Source organism: Periplaneta americana, chromosome 10 (genome assembly GCF_040183065.1).
Source record: "Periplaneta americana isolate PAMFEO1 chromosome 10, P.americana_PAMFEO1_priV1, whole genome shotgun sequence".
Lineage (NCBI taxonomy): Eukaryota > Metazoa > Arthropoda > Insecta > Blattodea > Blattidae > Periplaneta > Periplaneta americana.
In genome coordinates this window covers 160231714-160257545 of record NC_091126.1, presented here as the reverse complement: position 1 = coordinate 160257545, position 25832 = coordinate 160231714, and the positions used below count along the sequence as shown (strand labels likewise).

The 25832-nt window shown below is 35.8% G+C and overlaps 1 protein-coding gene across 3 annotated transcripts in view; it reads left to right on the top strand.

Annotated features, from left to right (window-relative positions):
* LOC138708116 (tyrosine-protein kinase transmembrane receptor Ror-like) overlaps positions 1–25832 on the top strand; it is an 811918-nt gene that overhangs the window by 726101 nt on the left and 59985 nt on the right. For all 3 annotated transcript variants that reach the window (XM_069838318.1, XM_069838319.1, XM_069838320.1), the window contains 5 exons: positions 1291–1415; positions 7981–8309; positions 13639–13866; positions 18775–18923; positions 23408–23633. In XM_069838318.1, coding sequence (XP_069694419.1) covers positions 1291–1415; positions 7981–8309; positions 13639–13866; positions 18775–18923; positions 23408–23633 — 1057 coding nt within the window. The remainder of the gene's footprint in view (positions 1–1290; positions 1416–7980; positions 8310–13638; positions 13867–18774; positions 18924–23407; positions 23634–25832) is intronic.

Below are 25832 nucleotides of genomic sequence, written 5' to 3'. Positions count from 1 at the left end.
AATTTTTGTATTTATCTACTACCTAAGAGACAAAGTAACACAATCGTACATACACTAATTTCATAAGAGTGGTATGGTTAATTTTCTGTCTACAATTAAGGAAGATAGATGTGCTAAATTAAAATCACAATATAAATTCGTTTCTATTGAACCTCAAAATAGCTTCCATTCTAAACTATGTTGATGCGAACAGATTATGTTAACACGTAAAATTCTCTTCACATTAAAATAACACAGTTTCGTAATTATTTCTATAGCATATTACGCAACAAGAAGTAAACGGAACTTATGGATACATTACACTAAATAAAACTTAGCAATGATACGCAATAAAGTTATAATATAATATTTCACTGAGCTCCATACACTGAAATAGAAAACCCGAACATATATTATGGCCTGGTCTAGATCGAAAAGGCATTGACTGTGCCGTATTTCGCTTTGTTGTGAAAAGTTGTGTAAACTGTGAAATGTTCGTTATCGGTTGTAATAACTGTAAATGGCTAAAATACAATACCTTGAATAATAATATGGGACGAAGACGTTTGTGGTACTATAAATATTGTAAGAAAAAGAGGTCAGAGTTATCCTTCTTCTGAAAGATCCAGGAAGGTGAGTTTATAAAATATAACATGTACTTTATGAAAATAATATATAAACCTTATGTATTTCATATTTCAATAGTGGAAGGAAAGTGTTAATTTTTTCAAAAGAATACGATATCGAAAGTACAATACATTTTATCGTCTGCTGGGGAAAGGGTCTGTGATGAGGCGATAGTAGCAATCCTGGTGGTTAGCAACTATCTATGGATGCGTATTTCAACTGTCTATGTTTGCATATTTAGTAAGTATTGAGCTTCGTGACTGTATACACTAGACTGTGGTACTGTTCACATCAAAGGGAATATTTTTGATAAGAGAAATCATTATATACTGTACAATTGTATACTGCCTTGTGACACATGGGTGAATTTTCATAACAGTAATTATTTTTACAAGAGTCTGAATGATAGTATTGCTGAATTTGTAAAAGAATTGTTGGATCCTTATATGCCAGGAATATTTTAACGTGTTTTTTTATTTAAATAGCAACAAACAGTTAAACAAAATAAACTGTAAGTGACACTATCATCCATAACATGCTTAGAAAACTTAACTGTTGCAAACTCATGAAGTCTTTTCCATTAGACCAAGTATGTGTCATACAGAGAGAAAAGAAGACACTTCAATGAACAAGATTAAGAGCTGTTTGTAGTTGTGAAACTTGCAACATTTTCTTTTTATGCAGGTGTACCGAGGCACCACGTGCTTCAAGTTTGTTGGTAATAAGACCATATACGTTCCTCCAAGAATGACCCAGAGACAACTGGAAGACAAACTGGCAACTGCATTCATGGTCATTACGCACTCTACGTAAGTAGAACTCTGTAGGACAGTGAAACTCAGAGATTAAAAGTTGTTGATACTGTAAGAGTGAAAATAATTAGTGCTGTCGATCGATCAAAGTATTTAATCGATTAACTATTTGGATTTAATCGAGTTTTGGTCGAGTTTAAAAAATGTTTTAATATACTGTACTACAAAATTATTGTTAATTTTAATTTGTGTTCTGTGATAAGCATAAGTATTAAATGTTGTATATCTGTATATATAGTATCTTTATATTACAAAACAACTATTTTAATTACTTACTGACGTATTTATTATGAGGCTTATAATTTATTGCGTCAATTTCTCCGGGAATTTTTTAGGCAAACATAAATAACAAAAAGTATGAAAACTCACCTAGTTAATACTGTTTCATCCATGATTTTAAACATGTGAGTGCATTCACATGCTCCGAATTAAGTGCCTCTCTACATTTAGTAACAATGTTTCCTTCATCACTAAACACGAAAAAAACTTTTTTTATGTCAAGCACTTCTCTACAATCGTTAAATTTAAATCCAAACATTTCACCGAGTTTACATCTCAAATTCTTATATGACATAATGGAGTTTACACTTTTCACAGACCATAGAAAACTGATTTTTTTTTTCTTTATCAAACTAAACACACAACCTTCATATACAAATTGAGTACAGAAACTGCAACTGTGGTACAGCGGTCGAAACAGAAGACTGCCCCCTACTGTAATCCGAATTACCAGATTTTAGAAAAAGAAGGTAGTTACGCTCTCACTTGCAGACAGTGTAGACATGGCTATTTTATAAGGAATAAGGGGGGACGAATCCCAGAAAAGTATGTATTTCATAGGCTAGGAAGATGAGCTGACAACAAGGTGGAAGTTTTCTTGGAAAACCATAAAACTTAATAAGGGTTTCGCATTGTGTTTCAACTTTCAATAGAGGTAGACTAGGTCACTGTCATATCTCCATCTCTTTCTGAAGTGTTTGTGCAAAGATTTTTCCTACGATACCTGGTTTACAGTTAGAAAATAACAGTATTATTGTGCTTTTAAGTAAGCTATTTCCGAGGGAGAAATATTGTCGAAATTTTTAGTATGAGTTTGTATTAACAAAATAATAATTAATATCAACTACAACCAATTAATTTTAATCGACTCGATTATTCGATTAAGTATTTTTGATCAATTAATCTTACAACAGAAATTGATCGATTAATCGATTAGATTAATCGATTAAATCCCACAACACTAAACATAATGTAACTTATTTCATCTTTTTAATTATTTATGCATTGACTCGGTTCCTTACTTTATTTGGAAGTCTTTTAATTTTCACTTACATTTGCTTCCTCATCATATGAAGTATAAAGAGAAAGTCTTGTGATGCTGAAAAATAGAGCTAGAGATTTTCGCAGAAATATATGTCTTCACTATCCTCTGATACTGAAAAATTAGTTTGAGCATGCTGTCTTTCTGTCTAGAGATTTTCGCAGAAATATACTGGGTGTTCAGTTCAAAATGTGTCTTGGCTCGCTGTATGCCATCATGTGGCTAACTGATGAGCCTAGAGAATTCAATCTTCCTACACTTCCGCAGCTCAGGTGTATAATCTAAGAGGCAGAGAAGTTGGCTAGCAAGTACGGCGTTCATTCTGAAGAGTACGTGCCGATACGTACGGTAACGCCGGTAGTGGCAGGAATGTGAACTGTTTGGAAATACGTACTGTCGGGATATGGGGAGAGGGTTAAGACGATTACTTACGTATTTGTTGACATTAACTTCGACGGTCAACATGGACACGGAGCATTTGATTTGTGTTGTGGAATGTTACCGTACGCAACCGATGATAACAAATACCTTGCGTACGACTTGCCGGCGCAAAACACAGTTCGAAAGAGGTTATGGTAGCACACAGACCGTACAGACCGCCATCTGTTGCTACGACGTTCAAGTTATACCGTACACGTTCTCAAGTTCAGATTGAAGAACGCCTTAAATAATAGGCAACTTCTCTAACATATAAACTGAAACTCGCTTCAAATCGGTGACCCAACAACAGTGACGTCATGACACACTTTGAAATGAACACCCAGTATATCTTCAGTATCCTTTGATACTAAGAAATTACTTTGGGCATGCTGTCTTTCTGTTTGTGTACAGCAATTTCTCCTAACTGTTGGACAGATTTTCTCCTTCAGTATCTACAAATCAGTACATCCAGGAATGATTCACATTGAGTAAAGTATTTTATTTATTACCATAACAAAAAACAATTTGAGATCAAAATGGATTTCAAGGGTAAACACTTTCTTGTCTGTTGTTTAATGTAGCATTTGAAAAGATTGTTAAGAGATGCTAGCATCCAGACGAGATGCACCATATTCTATAAATCCATGCAGTACTGGCATATATAGATATTAACATAATTGGAAGAATAGAAAGGGATGTAGAGAAAGCATTTGTAGCATTGAAACTCTCTGCTGGCAAAACAGTTCTGAAAGTAAGTGAAGAAAAAAGTGACAGTGAATTCATGAAATCTATATCATTGCATGAAATGTTTATGCTGTTCGTGATTATGTGAGCATGGTTGGGATTGTAAAGATGTTTGGAATTTGATATTTCTTTTCATTTAATCTTCAGACACTTCAGATTTAAATTCAAGAAGGCAGAGCCTTCTCATTCACTACGTCATAATTGCTTCCTAATTCCATAAGGCTTAGTTTAGAGAAAACAATGCAATTGATACTCGAAACAATTCACAAAATATGACGCCAATGAATTGTTTGAAATTTTAATCTGTAACAAATATTTTAATTGAATTTATTTGAAAATTAATACCACAGATTAATTTTAATATTTCATTTACACATTGAAGAAGTTTCACGTGATTTTTTTCCAAGTCCATATGATACCAAAATCACAAATCTTCAGTAACTGTTTTTAACACTGCCCCCCTGTATAAAGATATAAATGATTGTAATAAATAAACATCTATATATATAATTTGAACTGGTAATGGAAATTACGGGAAAACGGCTGAACGGATTTTAATGAGTGACCCCTCATTTTCATGCCTGGCATTCAAAGTTTTTCGGAAAAATAGTAGTTTTCAGTGAAATGTCAATTTTCCTACATAATTTTCCTATTTTCCAAAATCCATCTGTTGTCAGTTTTGAGAAATAATTTTATTGAATCATGGCCGACTTGATTGAATTTCGTCGACCTGGTTGGCAAGTTGGTATAGCGCTGGCCTTCTATGCCCAAGGTTGCGGGTTCGATCCCGGGCCAGGTCGATGGCATTTAAGTGTGCTTAAATGCGACAGGCTCATGTCAGTAGATTTACTGGCATGTAAAAGAACTCCAGCGGGACAAAATTCCGGCACATCCGGCGACGCTGATATAACCTCTGCAGTTGCGAGCGTCATTAAATAAAACATAACATTTTGATTGAATTTCAGAACAAAACAAAACACACACTACAATAAACAATAGGCTATTACACGAAGGCCATGATCTGCAGGATTGCCGACATATTTAGAGCTCAAATTCAATTTGTTATTATAAACTTCAAGACTTACTAAAAATAATTTACAGGTCTGATTCTGTGAGTACAGCTGTATATTGGATATTCAAATCTACGAAACTTGAGGTGGTTTGATGACATTATTACCATTTTAGAAATTACATATTATTGTAGTTAATGTCATGATGCGTCTATTTTTCATTAATTATACATAATATTAATGCTATATTGATGACATGAAAGGGAAACGTTTTGAGGTTATGTAAGTAAATGTAGAGCATATCTTAATTTAGATCTTCATTTCTATAATTTACTGAGTGGCAGCTATATATAACTACAAAACTTTCGTTAGATAATAATATTGTTTTTAAAAATCAAATATTTTTATAGTTCTTAATCAAGTGGGGTTGGGTCTTTTTCATATACTTAATGGCGGTGTAGTGTAGATATTGATATGTGTCATTGTCTTCAGTATTGGCTCTAGAGAGTGCAAAAAATACAGTTCCTAAGGAAAGACCAAAAGGTATTACTTACTAATAAAATAAGAGGCCTAGAAAATTTTGTAGCCTCCAGATCATTTCAGCATGATCTCTTAGTAGGATAAAATGATTTTACGCTCTACATTTCAAGTTCTATATGCAGCAGCTATACCAAAATGCTATTGTTCGAAAACTTAGCAAACCTGACATTTTTTTTAACTTTCGCCTACAATCCACAATGACCTGAAATAGTTATTGCTATCGTCCTGACATTGGTACTTGCGTTTCCACTTTGAAACTCAAAAACTGAAGGTGGATAGGTTCAAGAAAAAGTATTTCGCCTAAAAAACTATTCAGAGGGAGTATGTTTCATTATTATGGAAGCAAATAACTATCAAAATGTCAAGTATTCTTCATTGAAAATAAACCTGAAAAATTTTTATTTGAACGTCTAACGAACTTAGTTTGCAGCAGCATTTGCTGCACAAGCCACTAGTAACAATATATTGTTGATTTATTAATTAATATGTCATTGTTGTTGGAATTGCCTAGATATGAAGAGAGAACGCCATTGATGGCTGGGTAGTTTCTTTTAGGAAATGCTGTGATGCACATGACCTCTCAGAATATAAAAAACAAATTAGGAGAGGATGGATATGCTAACATAATAAGTATAGGTTGCACATTCCATTTGATCAGTGTTGTTGTTTCACAAACAACCACCCCCACCAAAAGAGCAACACATCTCCACCCCTACAACTGACGAACGCAAATGCCAGAAATCAAGATCAGCTGGAAAAGTAGTACTTCGAAGGACACTGAAGATGACACCACATCGGTATCGAAACGGGTCCCTTCTGTCATAGGTACATAACCTGTTTAAATTATAACACTTTTAACTGTTCAACTAATATAGTTTCAAGTTTTAAACAGGTGTTAATGTGAACAAGAAAGAATAAACGATATTATCTTATATTTCGTAGAAAAACTGGACAATTTTTCGTGACAGGGGGAGAAATGTTATAAATTTGGGACTGTTCCAGCTAAACCAGGATGTCTGGGAGCTTACAAGAGCATAAGGTGAACCCTCAAAGTGATCATCTCTGTAGTTGAAATGCAGTGTACTTGCAGAACATACCTATAAAACATTGAAATTCGCCTGAATTCCCAAATATATCATATTTCGTGATAAAACTATATTTAATAATAATAATAATAATAATAATAATAATAATGATTTATTTAACCTAGCAGAGTTAAGGCCATATGTCCTTCTCTAACACTCGACCAGGAGTAAAAACTGCGCTACAAAAACACTACAAATTTACAAAGTACACTACAATTTTACACACAAAACTGAATAAGATAATAATAATAAAATGTAAACAACAAGTCAGAAATCAGACATAATATATAACATACAGAAATAAAGAGAAAAGTATAATAAAATGTGAACAGCAGGTCGAAATAAATGAGGCATACAAAGTATAAAAAAAAGACAATTATTGATAATAATAATAATAATAATAATAATAATAATAATAATAGGCCTAATAGTAATAATAATACTAATAGTAGTAATAAAATAGTGCAGTACAAAGCATACAATGAATACAATATTTTTAAGTACACACAGTAAGGAAAATTATGATTATATATAGCTCAACTTATCACATTATAGATATACCGTTATCGGAAAATATGAAAACAAAAATATAAAATAAGTTAAATATCACTAGAACATAAAAAAAAAATGTGAATACGTGGAAACGTGCAATACAACACTTGTCATAATAGTAAGTTAGTTTGGCAACTCGTCATAAGATAATATTCTAACTTGGATTTGAAAGATTTCAATGTTCGGCAGCCCTTGACTTCAGGCGGCAGAGAGTTCCAGTGACGACAGGTAGCAACAGTCAAAGATGAGGAATACAGAGATGATGTGTGAAGTGGAATTTCTAGCTTGTTATCACATTGTGATCGAGTATTAATATTATGATAGCGAGAGAGAGTATGAAAACGAGCGAATAAATAATAGGGGGATGAAGTGTGCAGAATTCGATATAAGAGAGAAAGTGAGTGCAGATTTCTCCTCTCATGTAACCTAAGCCATGATAACTTCTCGAAAGAAGGTGAGATATGATCATAGTATCGAACATTACAAATGAAGCGGATGTGCGCGTTATGTGTTTATTGAATAAATCAGGATTTCGTGTTTCATTGCGACCATAAAAGTACTCATTAATGGTCAGGAATCATTTACATACTAAATTTAACCTTTTACTATGCATATTAACACATTTTGCATTTTTGTGGTTCACTATAAAATCATGCCTCTACTAATCATTACTGATTTGTTGTATTTATTTCACCTCTCTTTTGAGAATTCTGACTCCTTTGGCCTGGCAGGAATGAAATTGGATCTGTTGATATTAGTAGATACACTGGACTAACTCATAGTCCTGTGTGATTGATGTGTTTTTACGAATTGGGAAGTTTTTATGCAGTCCTTGTACTCTTACTCAAAATGTGTTGTGAATGCCTTGTTTGCATCTTGTAATGTTGCAGGGATCTGACTCCGAGATGCGAGTCCTTTGCAGCACCATCCTTGTGTTACTCCACCTTCCCACTCTGTCGTGATGAAGACATCGACACAACTGGTTCGATCGATCTGTGGAGTAAAGTAGCATCTAGAGAACCACGTAGGATATGTCGGGATGATTGTGAGATTTTAGAGAATGAAATCTGTCGCACGGAATATGCAATTGCTAAGAGGCATCCCTTGATAGGTCAACAGTTGGCACTTCCTGAATGTGGTGACCTACCTGCAGTAGGTTCTCCAGACAGTGAAAACTGTCTCAAACTTGGAATTCCAATGCCGGACAACATTGAACCTGGTATGTGATGCTGCAATGTGTGTAGTGTTTTAAAATAGGGGGATTGAATGTTTTGAAAATGTATTATTTATTCGAGAATTTCTCTAGAATTACTTTACGAATCCAGATGAAAATTTCAAATTTCTTATTGTAACATTTACACATTAAGCATTAGAATGCTTTTCTACAGCAGGTTTAGTTCTGGTCCACTGATCAAAAAGTGAACAGAGAAATTCATTCATTCATTCATTCATTCATTTATTTTATTTCATAGATCTTACATGAGCAATGAAGCTTTAAGATGTGGAACGAGTCAAAATTTTACAATATTACAATTACAATTTTTACAAATTTTTACAGTTTTATAATTTAGTAATTTTCTACAATTTTGTACAATTTTTTACAATATTTTGGCGAGATGTAGTGAGATGAGGTGAAGTCCGAGGATTCGCTAAAATATTACCCGGCATTTGCCTTTTTGTTGGGGAAAACCTCGGAAAAACCCAACCAGGTAATCAAATCAAGGGGGGGGGTAATCAATTCAAAGGGGTTGATGTCGAGGACTCGCCATAGACCATCCGGTTTCAGTCCCACTGATGATTATGTTCTCAAAAATACAAATTACAGTGAAACCTCTCCTTACAGACACTCCAAAGATACGGACCTCCTCAAATACGGACAAATTTTTATCTCCCAACTGAAATAATATAGAAATAATGATAAATTGAACTCTCGTTTACGGACACTCTCATACACGGACAAGGACAGCTGTTTCACAGTCCTAAAGCTTGCTGTACCTCCTGACTGCGGACAGAACTTGGTTTTCAAGACCTAATGTATTACAAAAATGGAAAATTTAGTTTCGAGAACTGTACAGAAATTCCTTAACATGAAAGGAGACAATAAGGGACTCGTAGGCTACCACTAGCCCAGCCGGCTACCCCTTGTTAGCTGGAAGCGGGTGGATAAACAGAGTCATAAAATTTGGCCTGTCTGATGGGTCCAAGGTTTCTGCGATCGTGAAATTTTATTCGACATATGATAGGGTTAGTAGGATTATTCTCTATACCTCAATCAATTGTTCTGTTTCGAGAGACATGGAACCTGACCCAAACGTAAAGGTTAAGTTGAAAACTGTAAATTACAGTATTGCATAACTGTAGACCTAGAATAAAATTGCAAGGCACAGTAACTTACTGTATTTTTCCTTTTTCGGTCTTATCTACTGTAGTTCAAAGTTGCAAAGAATTTACTGTAGTATACTATATTTAGAATTAAACTACAGTAATACATTTCATTTAAAGCGTGGAGGAATACATAATGCATATTATAAATTTACTGTTAGATTGGGAAGCCTCCCTCCCAATAAAGGACACCTCTCAGATGCTTAATTTTCGAAATAAATTTTACTGACAAGTAACTTGGCAGAAATTTTAACACCCTTATTGATAAATAATTCTACTTGCCCACACCTTTAAAGACATAATTACAATGCCTGAAATATGAAGTTCAGAAAGTGGGACTCTCAAATTGTAACAAGTCCAAGGAGATGCATATAGTATCTACGCAAAATGAAATATTAACCCTAAATAACGGAATAATTGAATGTGGGAAGGAGTTTACAAGGCGTTTCAAACAGTGACGTGAGAGAGAGAATGAAGGATGCGAGGTACGCTTTTCGACTGCTGAAACCAATTTTGAAGAGTACAATATATACCATTAATACAAGATTAAGTTTCTTTAACACGAATGTTAAGCCAGTGTTACTTTATGGCTGTGAAACATGGAGAGTAACAATAGTACATTATGCAACGAGCCTATAATGGTAGTAATTAAGACGCGAGTATGTTTATGAAATGAGCGCAAGTGAGTTTCATAATTTTCATACGAGCGTCTTAATTACCATTATAGGCAAGTTTCATAAATTTTGTCCAATATTCTTTTGAGAATAGATTTAAGGGAAGTCGGATATGATGATAGAGAGTGGATTAATTTTGCTCAGGATAGGGACCAATGGCGGGATTATGTGAGGGCGGCAATGAACCTTCGGGTTCCTTAAAAGCCAGTAAGTAAGTAAGTAATATTCTTTTGAGAAGGTTAACTCCATATGTAGATGAAATTATCGGGGATCATCAATGTGGTTTTGGGCGTAATAGATCAACTATTGACCAGATATTTTGTATTCAACAGATAATGGAGAAAAATGGGAGTATAAGGGTACAGTGCATCAGTTATTCATAGATTTCAAAAAGGCACATGACTCGGTTAAGAGAGAAGTTTTGTATGATATTATTGAATTTGGTATTCCCAAGAAACTAGTTCGATTAATTAAAATGTGTCTCAGTGAAACGTACAGCGGAGTTCGTACAGGTCAGTTTCTGTCAGATGCGTTTCCAATTCACTGTGGGCTGAAGCAAGGAGATGCACTATCACCTTTACTTTTTAACTTTGCTCTAGAGTATGCCATTAGGAAAGTCCAAGATAACAGAGAGGGTTTGGAATTGAAAGGGTTACATCAGCTGCTTGTCTATGCGGATGACGTGAATATGTTAGGAGAAAATACACAAACGATTAGGGAAAACACGGAAATTTTACTGGAAGCAAGTAAAGAGATAGGTTTGGAAGTAAATCCTGAAAAGACAAAGTATATGATTATGTCTCGTGACGAGAATATTGTACGAAATGGAAATATAAAAATTGGAAATTTATCTTTTGAAGAGGTGGAGAAATTCAAATATCTGGGTGCAACAGTAACAAATATAAATGATACTCGGGAAGAAATTAAACACAGAATAAATATGGGAAATGCCTGTTATTATTCGGTTGAGAAACTTTTATCATCCAGTCTGCTGTCAAAAAATCTTAAAGTTAGAATTTATAAAATAGTTATATTACCGGTTGTTCTTTATGGTTGTGAAACTTGGACTCTCACTTTGAGAGAGGAACATAGGTTAAGGGTGTTTGAGAATAAGGTGCTTAGGAAAATATTTGGGGCTATGAGGGATGAAGTTACAGAAGAATGGAGAAAGTTACACAACACAGAACTGCACGCATTGTATTCTTCACCTGACATAATTAGGAACATTAAATCGAGACGTTTGAGATGGGCAGGGCATGTAGCACGTATGGGCGAATCCAGAAATGCATATAGAGTGTTAGTTGGGAGGCTGGAGGGAAAAAGACCTTTAGGGAGGCCGAGACGTAGATGGGAAAATAATATTAAAATGGATTTGAGGGAGGTGAGATATGATGATAGAGACTGGATTAATCTTGCTCAGGATAGGGACCAATGGTGGGCTTATGTGAGGGTGGCAATGAACCTCCTTAAAAGCCAGTAAGTAAGGCAAGTTTCATACGACATTTTATGCTCGACCATACTTCTAACTTGAAATTATTCATAAGTATTCATGTTATTCTTATCTGACTGAGGAGCAGAACTGACCTTGTGCAATACCTCGTAAATTGTGAGATGTGCGCAGACGCGAAAGTATTGATTTTTTCCGAGAAACAAATGTCGACATTGACCTTGATATAAACTAGGGAGTAAAATAAACATTAATCTTGATATAACCTTGAAATTGAATTATACATTGAAAAACGAGATGACAAATTGAATTTATTTGAATATTATTTACAATTAACGCTAATTATTATAGTAACAACTGACTTTATTTCAAATATAGGTGATTTATTGTGCAATTGGTGAAATGAATTTGCGGGAATGTGCTTTGTGAAAGGCTGGAAGATGACGATTGCTGGGTAACTTTCGGTGCTGGACCCCGGACTCATTTCACCGACATTATCACCTTCATCTCATTCAGACGCTAAATAATCTGAGATGTTGATAAAGCGTCGTAAAATAACCTACTAAAAAAAAAAAAGATGACGGTGAATTTATGTTAATTTGTGTGTTGTTTTTTTCGACTGAGTTTAATATTGTATTTGAGATTTCAATTTTATTTTGGATCGATTCTTCAACATAACCTTCTGTGACAGTATTGGATTACCAGCCTCTGTGACGTTTCGCTATTTGTCTTTCGATTGCATATCCGGGAATAATCGATACTTGCGCTTTCATATTGCTACAGTGGTATTTTCTGATTGGTGGAACACCTGAACTTTAATGAATAGGTGTACTTTAATGAGGTCCATTAAAGGGCTGCTACCAGGTGTATAATTACTACATTTCGGCATGGTCGAGCATAAAATCTATTAAAAATCAGCTACAAGTCTTTGTTAATATATGTTTGTGTAACATACTCAGGATATTCTAGCCAGTCCAGATTACAAATGGAAGTCTGTGTTTAAAAACCAAAGAAGAATAGTACTGGAAATTTGGCAAAGAGGAGGTGGGGATGGCTGGATCATACACTTCACCAGAAAATGGAAATTTTGTTTTTAACTGTAAAAAATAAAATAATGTTTCAGTTTTCTAAATCTGTGCTTATTTTGACCATATGCTAATATAAAGCCCCTCAGGACGAATTTAAAGGGACCAGAGCATGTGTGGAGCTGCAGCCCTTGAAACTGACACTCAGCTGTCATTCTAACAGACTTTGTTCTTCATTCTAACTAATTTGACTTTTCAGTCGGTTCATATTTCACTCTATTATGTAGGAGAAGAATGTATGTGGTAGATCTGTATAGGAAGGAAGGCTATCGATGGTATATACCATATACATGCTGTACTTTGATACTCGTTTTCTCGATTTTCCAATTTTCAACATTTTGTAATATTCAAAATGCAGTTTTTCTCCAATCTCAGAGAAATTTTGCACAGAAGTCCACAAAAATATGTGAAGTAAAGTGACACATGTTTTTTCTTGTGCCATTGAAAGTATTGAAATCACCATGTGTTGAGTATGTGATAAGTTTTAAAAAAATTGAAAAATTAACGACTAAAAGAATAATTTATTTTTCTCAGAAAGTATTTGGAAAAATATGACAAGCATGTGTCATATTTTACATACATCTACCAGGAATAAATTAAATATAAACTTAAAGAAAAATTATGTAAACTTTGAAAATTGAAGCAATTAAAATTCGGTATTAAAAAAAAAACAACTAATTGGAATATCAAAGGGAAAATTTGTGCCTTGCATGTCCACATTGCAACAAATATGTGGTAAAAGTTTCAGATTATTTGGTGCAAAAATTTAGAAGTTAGAAATTTCACAGATTCATAGACTTAAGTCAAAAGCTGTAGGTAGTGGACTGTTGTGGCAGCCAATTTAAATATAAAGTAGTTGTAAAAAAGTTTGCTAAATAAGTTATTACAATTTAAGTTTCAGGTAGTAAATATTAGGCATAACGAATCTTCACAAATTCGAAATATTGTGTTGCCTTATAGATGAGATGTGTTACACGGGACGTGGGGAATCATATCGAGGGACAGCACAGGTAACAGTGTCACGTCACAAGTGCCAGCCGTGGAGCCACCAGATCTTTGTGAAGACCTCGGACCATCCAGAACTGGCAGGGGGGCATAGCTTCTGTCGCAATCCAGGAGAGATGGAGGCCAAACCATGGTGCTTCACAGAGTATTATCAGAGAGAGGAATGCGATGTTCCAAAATGTGGTATGTTTAGTTACAACTATAATTCTTATTACGTATGTCCAATACAGGGTGTTCGCAACTTAATGCCCGACAATGCAGGAGCATATTCCTTGACTCATTCTACAGTGATATAACCTAGCATACCCCTATACTAAATTGAAGCATCAAGAAGTTAATGGCTTGCAAATATCCGGCTCTTCTTGCAGTGCCAAGCACTATGAACATCAGACTATGTGAGGCAGCGATCGCAAAACATCCACTAGAGACAGTAGTGCGCATGTAAACAGCTCGCAGTGCAGTTTGTCGTGCGGGGCTGTCAGTGCCCGGTGATCGTGAAAATGCCGTTCATATAGTCTCATCAAGAATACGCTGATATTGTGTTCATTTATGGATTGTGCGATGATAATGCTGCGAGAATATCGGATACGGTTTCCAGATCGTAGACACCCAGATCCAGGCGTATTTACACGTACATATAGCCATTTAGCTGAACGTGGAAATGTCCCAAGCCTACATGTACAACACGAAGAAGTGCGGCCAGACCGAATTGAAGACCTAAGGCCTGCAGTGATTGACATCATAAATGAAACTCCACGGATAAGTACACGACGAATTGCTGCACGCCTTGGAGTTAGTAATTCCACAGTTCGGCACATACTACGAGATATCATGATAATTTTTGTGCAGAACCTAGAACCCGGAGATTCTCCTCGTCGTCTGAACTTCTGTAACTGGCCGATAGCCAATCCACAACTAATCAGCATCAATGGTGCTGCAGACCACATCAGACATCATCCCACCACTATTGCGAACGCTACGCATTCACTATTACGTAGAACTGTCTGGTGTAGGAATGCTCAAGGAACGCATTTCGAGCCCCACCTGCAATAACAGTGCACAGATTCCCCTGTTAGTTTGGTACAGTATAATGCAATTTTGTATTTATTTACTTTTTTTTTTTTTTGTCTCTTGTAATGCAACAAATTGATGGAACCTTATGAAGACCTGACTATGTTGGTTAATTTTGTAATGATGTTTTCACGTCCAAGTAAGTAGATCTGTGTAGGGTTTGTACGTGTAATAAAAGAACAGATTACTTCTCAATGTCTTCTGCTTTTATTTCTTTAATGACACATTTAATACTTACAAAAATATTGTCCAAAGTTCTGACTTATAAGTTCTTGTAACTCGGAAATTATCAGACTGTTGATTAGGACATGTTAGATGATATCGCTGTAGAATGAATCAAGGAATACGCTCCTGCATTGTCGGGCATTAAGTTGCGAACATTCTGTATACAATACAATATGTCTGACAACATTTATGATACCGAGGTATCACTAGAGAATTTTCACTTTTCTACTTTTAAATGTCAGAGAGCATTACAGTGTAATATTCTTACGTCATATGAGTTACCTGATAAGACAAATTAACAGCAAAATTCTAACATGCACGTTCAAACCACACACTTTTAGCTTACCTAGTGAGGTGGCCAGTTCCTTTCTCCCTCCATTGCATACATTGCTGGCTAGTTACATATTACACTACTCAGACTTTAGACGTGTACAAACAGTATTGTTCTTCCTCTGAAACATATCAAGTGAGATGTACTGACTGATATTAGATTTACATATCAGCGAGAACCTCAGAGGTTTAATGAAACTTATTAATTACATATTTCATGTTTAATTAAGATGATTGACACATTGTTTTACTTAGTAATTACAATATATCATGTTTAATCAATATGATTGACACGTGGTTTTTTGTGCATGTATGTGCGTATTTTGGACGTTAGTGTATATTCCTACATATTTTTTATTTATTTTTAATGAAAACTGTTTTCTAAGCTTTGATAATACAGGAAGTAATAATTATTTACTTCAGCTGACCATGCGTTTTCTTGACAAAATTTATTCAGAACTTCTTGATTTGAATTGGGAAATACGTACAAACTAAAAATTGAGCAGAAAGCAGTAATTTTCATTTTACCTAGTTAGATAGAGATAGGTTATGAAGTAAATCCCGAAATGACAAAGTATATGATTATGTCTCATGACGAGAATATTGTACGAAATGGAAATATAAAAATTGGAAATTTATCCTTTGAAGAGGTGGAAAAATTCAAATACATGGGCGCAACAGTAACAAATATAAATGACACTCGGGAGAAAATTAAACACAGAATAAATATGGGAAATGTCTCTTATTATTCAGTTGAGAAGCTTTTATCATCCAGTCTGCTGTCAAAAAATCTTAAAGTTAGAATTTATAAAACAGTTATATTACCGGTTGTTCTTTATGGTTGTGAAAATTGGACTCTCACTTTGAGAGAGTAACATAGGTTAAGGGTGTTTGAGAATAAGGTGCTTAGGAAAATATTTGGGATTAAGAGAGATGAAGTTACAGGAGAATGGAGAAAGTTACACAACACAGAACTGCATGCATTGTTTTCTTCACCTGACATAATTAGGAACATTAAATCCAGACGTTTGAGATGGGCAGGGCATGTAGCACATATGGGCGAATCCAGAAATGCATATAGAGTGTTAGTTGCGTGGCCGGAGCAAGAAAGACCTTTAGGGAGGCCGAGACGTAGATGGGAAGATAATATTAAAATGGATTTGAGGGAGGTGGGATATGATGATAGAGACTGGATTAATCTTGCTCAGGATAGGGACCGATGGCGGGCTTATGTGAGGGCGGCAATGAACCTCCGGGATCCTTAAAAGCCAGTAAGTAAATAAGTTGGTACTTATGACTTTAAGGTATGTATTTTTTATAGACTTCCGTGTACAGTAGAGTTTACATTGGGTAACTGAAGTTGGCGAGTTTGTTTTGATGTTCTTTGTAAGCCTATAGATGGCGTTGTGATATAATAATGGCTTGATCTGCCATTTTGTCTTATGCAACTTAAAAAACAGTGTTTTCTGCCCAATTTCGGTAGTTTGTACGCATTCCGCAAGTCAAATCAAGGAGTTCTGAATAAATTTAGTCGAAAACACATTATCAGCTAAAGTAAAGAATGATGGTCTGAAGAATATGAGAGAAATTAGCAAAGTGCTTCAAGGATAGGATAGTGATGTGGATGTTATTTCTACCATTTTAAAATTATGAGCATTGTTCCCTCAGTTCATGTGATGTAGAAAGAACGTCTTCTGTGGACAAGTGTACTTATGGAAAGAAGAAACCAGTTTGATCCTCAAAACATGGAAAAGATTATTGTGTCGTAAAGTTTAATGTAGTTATGAAAGAAAATTAATAGTCTGTATCAAATTGGTTTTAAATAAGTTAGCAATAATCAGTAAGACAATAACTAAGAAATTAAAGTGACTATGTTTTTCTTTATGCCCAGTAATTCGAATGTGTCCCATTATATGATTAGTGTTTTGTTTTTCATGAAATTCTATACTATGGTAAGTTTGCCAGCTGTTCAGCATTCAGTACATATACATACAGGATGATTCACGAGGAAAGGTAAAAAATTTAGGATGTGAATTCTGAAGTCATTCTCAGTCAAAAAGTTCATATGAATATGGGTCTGTTTTTGAACGATTATGGAGATATGGCTCTTTGATTTCACAAAAACTTCTCGGATTCCATTGTACTAACTCGCATTTAGAGACAGATAACGGACAAATTTAAAGTTTATATTCATGTATGCATACATACCTAATATTCTAGACAGCGGGGTTGATGTTTTCGCACATTTTCAAAGGTACCTCCTGCTTCAATGCACTGTTGCGCTCGGGCGTGAATCGCGCTCATAGCTCGGGAGAGTTGCACGTGGCTGTTCTTTATGCCGCATCCAAAATACGGTCGATTAGCACCTGTCTCGTTTCCCTCTTCCTTTGCTATACTAAGTCTTTCAGCCAACCCCATAGACCGTAAATACTCTTCGATATGGTACCCTCCTGTTTGGGAAGCGTCGTTCATATTCAGCAATGGCACGCAAGAAACTTCCATCACACAAACCATAAACATTCACAATATCGGCATATTCTGTAGTCGAAAATTTATAAGGCATCTTGAAAAACACAACTTAACACTTCTGATAACTGTATCTGTATAACTATTGCACTGTAGGTAGCTGACTGAACTGCTGTGAACTAAGTGCTATGGTATTTGTGTTATGTGCTGCTTCTGTGTCATTACATCATACAAGGGCAGGCGATTGGACATTTGTAATGCCCCACCGCCAATTTGGTTTTTCTTATCTACATTGCTCACAATGCAGATACCAATGTTACGTCATTCATTGCGATCGGTGACCTTGTCTCACGTTCTCACGTCAGCAGCATATGGTAACGTCTGATTTACATTGGGGTGAGACGTTTTACCAAAAAAATGCATCTAGCTCTGCCATCATTCGAAAACGGACCTATGTTCATATGAACTTTTTCATTCAAAATGGCCTAAGATATCCTAAATTTTTTACCTTTCCTCGTGAACCATCCTGTATAAGTGCATATTTCGTCATTTTAAGTGCATATTTGCATGCATTTTTTGAGGTTTTAGTGCATATAATTCTTAACACGGTGAAAACCCACTTGAAAGTTTTGCACCTCTGTATCAGGACTTAACATAACTTATTTCAAAAGTACGCGTATTTTTAGGAAATTATTGTTGTAACACGTTTCACATCAATGTTATTTTGCTTGGCATCTGTGCGAACTTGCGCGATACACAATAAGAGAGAGAAATAAAAACAACTTTGACAGTACGTGCAAGTATTGTGTTTCAGTAGCTTTAGTAGAAATCCCTTGTCATCTGAATAGCAGTGAAGTTTTGATACCATCTTTTACTAATAAGCTGTAGAACTAATTTCGAAGGGGATTTTTTAACTGTTGTTAAGCTTAACACTAATAGATTTATTCAGGTGAAATGTTGCAATTCTAGTGTCCAACATAAAAGTGTCATTGCTTGCAGTGGACAGCTTCTGGCTATACATTACGGTGTCTTCAGCAGTACTAGCATTTCTCCTCATCTTTTTGATATCTTACTGGGGCTGCTACAAAAGACGTAGAACAGCTGGTGCAAACAGCATAAACAGACAGCTAAATGGACCTGGTAATAAGGTAAGGCTCTAACTGCAGTCATAAGATTTATTTTTAGACTGCTTGCCTTGTATGTTTTCTCATATGTTATACTACAACTTGTAATTTTATAAGTGCAGTACTCATAGACTATGACAGTTTTGCATTTGAGGAGCATAGTTTCAAATCATATTATGTCCAAGAAACAAAATTTTACAGGAAGAACAAAAAACTGATTACTCCTAATCTGGGTAACTTTTCACAAAGTGAAAAATGTGACGTTATTATGCTTGAGGAGTACTTCAAGGAACTTGAAAAAATGAAATCACTTTTCAATTCTGTTCTTCAAATTGAAGGAAAATGTGTTGGACATAATAATTGTACAGATGTTGTAATTAAAAATTCTTAATTAGGGAAATACATAAAATAACCAATAATTATTCTTGTTATTAAAGAAAAACATCATCTGTTAATAGAAAATTACAATTTCCACATTAAACATTTTGATATACAGAGTGTTCATAACTTCTTTCTGCTGTCATGAAGTCTTTAATGAGATAAATGATTGCATAAAAACCATTAATATTGTTTTATTAAGTAAAACATTATTTTGTTAATACAAAAAAAGAAATATACCCATTAAATCAATTTTGATGTAGGTCTACAGGGTGTTCATAATATCCATCCAGCTGGATTCATGGTGTTTGAATCTTTTTCACATTTTTCCGAATCCTCCTCCTCCTTCTAAGCAGTCACAATTTTCCATACTATCATCATCCTCATTTCCAGTTACCACATGCATCAATGATGTTGGCATAGAAATCTAAAGCTTCACACAATTAAAATAAGCCACTGTTTTTTTAACTATTCCTTTCCGCCATAAGTTACTATAGGTCATAGAAGAAATGAAACAGTAATTTTACATTTTAAAAATTCGAGGGTGTTTTCAGCTCATTTCCCTTCTCCGACATCAACTCCCCTTCCCCCACGAAATAGTAAATACCCTGATGTGTAAGAAAGAGGTAAAGACTTGAAGATTTGAATGTTGTTTTAGTATTGTGTTAAATTACATTAAATTAAAATGATAGAATTTCTACATTCATTAGAATATTGCCGGGGTGTGATAAATGTTTGTAGAGTGTCTCACAATCCCTGTATTTTCATTGAAATCAATTTTTACGTACCTTACCTCATATTTCAGTTTATGTGCATGTTTTGCTTGCTTTTGCTGCTTTCTGCGCCCTCCTGAACTGTCCCCTACAATAGCTTCTTGTTCCATACTGGAAACAACTTCCATCACACACAGCTCGCAAGGATGAGACTGTATTGTCCGCTTTGAATATGGAGCATTGTCGAGAAAAGTGCGCCATATTGTCAGTATAACTAACATAAGAAAGTAATTAATTAATTGCATTCATACCTATTTTATAACATGAATATTGGACGTAATACGATATGAAACAGACACTATAAAGGACTGAATACGATTTGAAACAACCGCTACTTTTAAGCAGTCATTTACACTGTTAGTGAATATGATTTGATACAATCAGAGTTCACAGCGTGAAAGACCGTATCCGAAACTATACGAAAATGTATCAAACTCAATTTTGTCCACCAGTGGACATAATACGATTTGAAACGATGCTCCTCATTTGGTGATGTGGTTTGGAAATACCATCTTCTGTCTCTTACATACTTCTATGTGAACCATGTAAGAGATGTTGAATAATTCTCTTTAAGACTGTTCGTAATTATATAAATGTGCTTATGATTATTCATCTTAAACTCACATTGTTTCAATGAAGTTGAAATTAAAGACTCTTTCCTTCTAACTGTTTCAGTTAAGTTTTATTTTCTTTGCAGTAAAGTTTCAGGACAGAATAGGCTACTTTCGTCAAACATTAGCCTTGGGTGTTCTTTACAAGATAGAACACGTATAACTATGCTGTTTCTCATACTGGAAGGAAGTGAGAAGTTTAAAGTAGTTTCATCTTGAGTAACATCTTAACTAAAAAGAAAAATATTGTAGACATGATAATTGAGGCTTGTATTACAGTATAAAATTAGAAGTAGTTATAATCGTGTCGCTGTTATTTCCGGTGTAACTCCTCCCCTTTGCTTACGTCTTAGGAAGTGAAGGCTCTATAAAGTCTAGGTAGGTAGTATCGTTTGACATTTTTGTTCGTTCGTTGCCGAGCTACCAGATGAGGAATCTATTTGCTTCACCGTTAAACATTATCATGTCGTAGCTCCTATGATAATAAATCAAACACACTGTAATTGAGCAAATAATTGAGTGGCAAATAACGTCCTCGTGTGATTTCTGCGAACGCCAACGAAAGAGCCAAAATGGCGGGCGATTATATTAAGTATTTATCGAGCCTTAGGAAATTCATTACATCATCAATAGCGAATGACAAGACGCATACGTTTTAATGTAGCCAACCTGCAACGTGATTGGCTTCCGGAAATAAGAGCGATGGGACTATAGCTATCAAATAATGCATTATATATTCTTTGTCATTTTTTCGTACTTTGGATCACCTTCACGTCATGCAAATCAAACATTCCAATCTAATTGCGTTTACACGGAAATAAAAGTAACTGAAGATGATATTACACAATCATGGTTTCAGACATGAGCCACTGTCTATCATTTGCCTCTGCATATTGACAGGTTAGAGGAGGATCTTCTCCCTATTCGTTCATTTACTTGCTTTAAAACTCTGCTTCTTTCTCTGGCCGCTAGTGCACTGTTGTCTGTGTGTGTTAACTGCTGTAAAGGAAGAAAGGATTGACTTTCCTCCTCACAAACAATCTCGCATCCTTCTCACAGTTTTCGCGCAGCACATGGGAGTGCGTCGTTTAAAACTCGATCAACCGAGGTTTTCTGATAGCTGTGAACTTAAAAGTTATTGAATCTTCCTCGAATTTCAAGGCACAATTTTCATTTGGTATTTACTTCCAAAGAATAAAAATGTGAAGAGGACGTTCCTCCCTTCCCTACCCCGAGGAACCGCCACTGCTTGACTTACATTAGCTGATGTACAGAGCGTTCGCCTACGGGTGAGGCCAGGAAAGCGGCATGTACTGATACGCCTCTTTGTGCGCGCAGTTGTTGAGACACGCTCGACAATCAAGGACATCAAGGTCGACAAGTTATCAGTTGTGAGCCAGATGTTGCAGTATTTAACACGTACAGTGCAGTTTCTTGACACAGTTGCTTAAATATTCAGCGTGTGTGTAAAATTTGTTAACAATGCAAAATGCAAAATTCACGCTTGAACAGAGAGTTTTTATGTATGATGCATATGTGAAAACAGAGTCATGTAGAGAGGTGTGTAGGCAATTTGAAGTGAAATATCCGGGTGCTCCAAATCAGGGTAGAGAAACTGTTAGTCGTCTTGTTAACAAATGAAGGACAACAGGGTCGATAAATGCTACAATTCCTAAGTGAAAACAAAGAGTATTGACGGAAGAAAAAATTGATGAAATCAGTGCATCATTTATACGCTCTCCTAATAAATCCCTAAGACATATTTCACAGGAAGTTAGTGCAGCGAATAGGGATTATAAAGAATGGACACTGAACGAATTTTCCTGTGTTTTGTTTCTCTGTGCGCCAGCGGCTAGTTCTACTTTCAAGCGCTAGAGGTAGTGTAATCGAGCATACGCTAAGATAATTAATTGAGAATAGAGTTAAGGCACAGGATCCAAACATCACCTACCTTATTGCATAATCCAGTACCGGTAATGCTTTGCTTCAAATAAATTCAAGTTAACAGCTTTTCCTTATTTCTCAGTGACAAACTAGTTGTAATAATAATATTTTATATTTCAGATATAATACATTATATTATAAAATAATATAATACATTATAAAATTAAGTATCGAATTCGTTTAATATTTGTATAATAATATAATATAGGTATATGGTTTTACTTCTCGTAAGAGTTTTGTTTTTCCATTTTCAGCGCTATCAAATCATTACATATTTTAATTGTTGTTGGGGTCAACGTCTCAACTCTCATTATAAAGGAACTCTAGAGTCTAGACATTGCTGTTAATGAAGGATTTATTATTTTATGGATCCAATTTATTTTATTTGAGTACATAATGTACCTAGATGTATTAATTGTATGTATTATATTTCCGCTGTGTCGACTGCTAGCTGGTGTGATGTCAGCGCCAACTCTAGGGAGAAAGCAGAATCTGACGCTCTAGCTGGCTTGAAGGTCATTGAAATTGGTCCGGCTACATCAAAGGTACCGACGCGAAGTGTCCTTTCTTTATAATCCCTATTCGCTGGTTAGTGTTTCAAAAACATCAGTCGTTACTGCTGCTAAACTTTAAAAATTAAAACCCTACAGAGTATTATAGAAAGCAGAAGCTTTCGGATAGACGCTTCCCACAAGCGACACCGCAGGCAGGCCACTTTCCTGGCACCACCCATAGGCGAACGCTCTGTAGAATTGATTGTACTTTCTGTATGTGTAATTATTACTTTTCCTGTTGCCTCCAGGTGTCAGCATTCAAGGCTTCACGTGTGTCTTCTCCGTCCAAGGGGAGTAATAAGAACTCTCCGTTCCCGGGAGGAAATAACCAGTTGATGGAAATGAATTCGTTACTCCCTGGTAGTGGCAGCACTGGCAGCAAAGGCGAGCGGGCTGGAAGCAGTGCTGTCAGGGCGAGGGAATACCAACTGTCCCATGTGAGATTCCTGCAAGAATTGGGAGAGGGAGCCTTTGGTGAGTTGCTGTATTTCTCAGACAAAGGTGCTACTGAAATACAAGGTTTCTTCGTTCTCACTCTTTCTCTGTATCCTATTGTTTCTTCTGCTGTGTTCTCTATACTGCTTTTTAGGTGAGTTCAGTACTCCTTACTAGAGCTAGGATTCGTATGTGGTAAAAGCTAATATTTTTACTTTGGAAAACGTATTATAAGTCTTTCACGTGTTGAACAAAAAATACATCACACTAACATACGAAAACAAAAACACACACAGGATTGCAACCTCATTCAAGAAATTAAATTACAACATCGCATACAGAACAAATAATACTCTACAAAAACATCTCAACACACATACAACACAAACAAACAAATACAACCAACATTGGCGGTTCGTGCCTTTCTTGAATGGGTGTTCACAAAAAAATATGAGTAATGAACACACTGATATATTCTCGTATAGCTGAGTCACACGTCAGAGACAAACGAGTTCTAATATGCATGCACCAAATCTACGCATATGAAACCAAAATTAAAACCATTAAACAAGAGTAGAGTAAAATTAATTCATAGGACTCATCTTCACTGCTGTTGTAGATGATGTTGAAGATCTGGATTTATTTGTAGAGAAACTCCATGCACCTATTTTGAGAGGTGCAAACTTATCAATAACTTTATCATTGAAGTCTCTAATCTTGTTAGGAAGTTTTTTTTTTTTCCACTGCCAACATAGCCAATGTACTTAATCGGTCTTCTGTCATGGTGTTACGGAGGAATGTTTTAATCCTCTTAATTTAACACACTCACAATTTCACACACGTCCGTTTCCAAACTTGAAATGTTACTGTTTCAACTCTCAATAAGCACCATTGCATCTTGTATTTTCCTTACTTTGCTGAACAAAAGACAACAGAATTAGCCCCCGCGCATAATGGTATTTTGAAACGAAAAAGTAAAGAGAGAAAATGAGGAAAGAGGGAGAAAGGAACAGGATGCCAGACCCAAGAGAGATGGAGCATCTCTGTTTCTCTGTCACTAGCACGTTAAGACTTGTGCGAGCCAGAGCTATTGTAACCATTGTAACAAACCAGAAAATATTCTCGCCTCAGGCTATTCCACCCTGCTAGAGAAAAATTGTGTGAGCGGCTGTCAACCAGTCGAATGGAGATTTAAAGATACACGACACACGAATGGGACATTCTCTCGAGACGAAAAATGTAGGAACGTCATTGCGCATTGGAAAGTAATACATGTACCAGTAATAATATTAATACAGTAATACATATGATTATTGTTGGTTTTTAAGGTGTTCACGTGCTCCTGTGCTCGTATAGAGGAACCGCTGCTGACAACCATACAGGCATATACAGTAGCATGCAAATTAATCTGAACAACGTAAACTAATTACTTATGCAAAAACACTCAAACGGGATAAAAAAAGGATCTAAGACATACCTCAGTAATCTATGTGGCCTCCCTTGTTCCTAATAACAGCTCTGAGACGAATTGGCATGGATTCCACTAATTTCCCACAAATATTCTTCATTTCTTCATCGTGAAACCATACACCAATGAGGGCAGAAATCATCTTCTCCTTTGTAGAACAATCCATTTTTTGGATTCTTCTTTCGCAAATTGACCACAAGTTCTCAATGGGGTTGATGTCGGGTGAGTTGCCTGGCCAGGGGGGTACCTGAATATTCTTGTTGTTGAAGAATTCTGTAGTTTTTCGAGACGTATGGCATGGTGCCAGGTCTTGTTGGAACACACCTCTGCCATCCGGAAATGATTTTTGCAGCTGGGGTACGATTCTGGTTTCCAATAAGTGAATATATTTGTCAGAATTCATCATTCCCTTGATAGGTATTAATGCTCCAGGCCCTTCATGTGTAAAACAACCCCAAAACATTACTTTAGGGGGGTTTTTGGGTGCTTGTTAGAGATGAGCTGCTGTTACTTTTTCGGATCCTTTCCGTACGTAAGAAACATGGTGGCCGTGGACCTCGAAATGAGACTCATCAGGAAAAAGTACATTCTTCCAGTCATTCACTGTCCAGTGTTGATGTAATTTTGCCCACATTAAGCGTTTTTTGCACATAACAGGGGTTAGCAGTTGCTTCTTAATAGGCTTACGAGCCCTTCGTCCAGCTTCCAAAAGCCTACGCCGCACTGTTGTGACGTGAATATTCGCCCCAGTGGTAGCCATTAACTCGCGG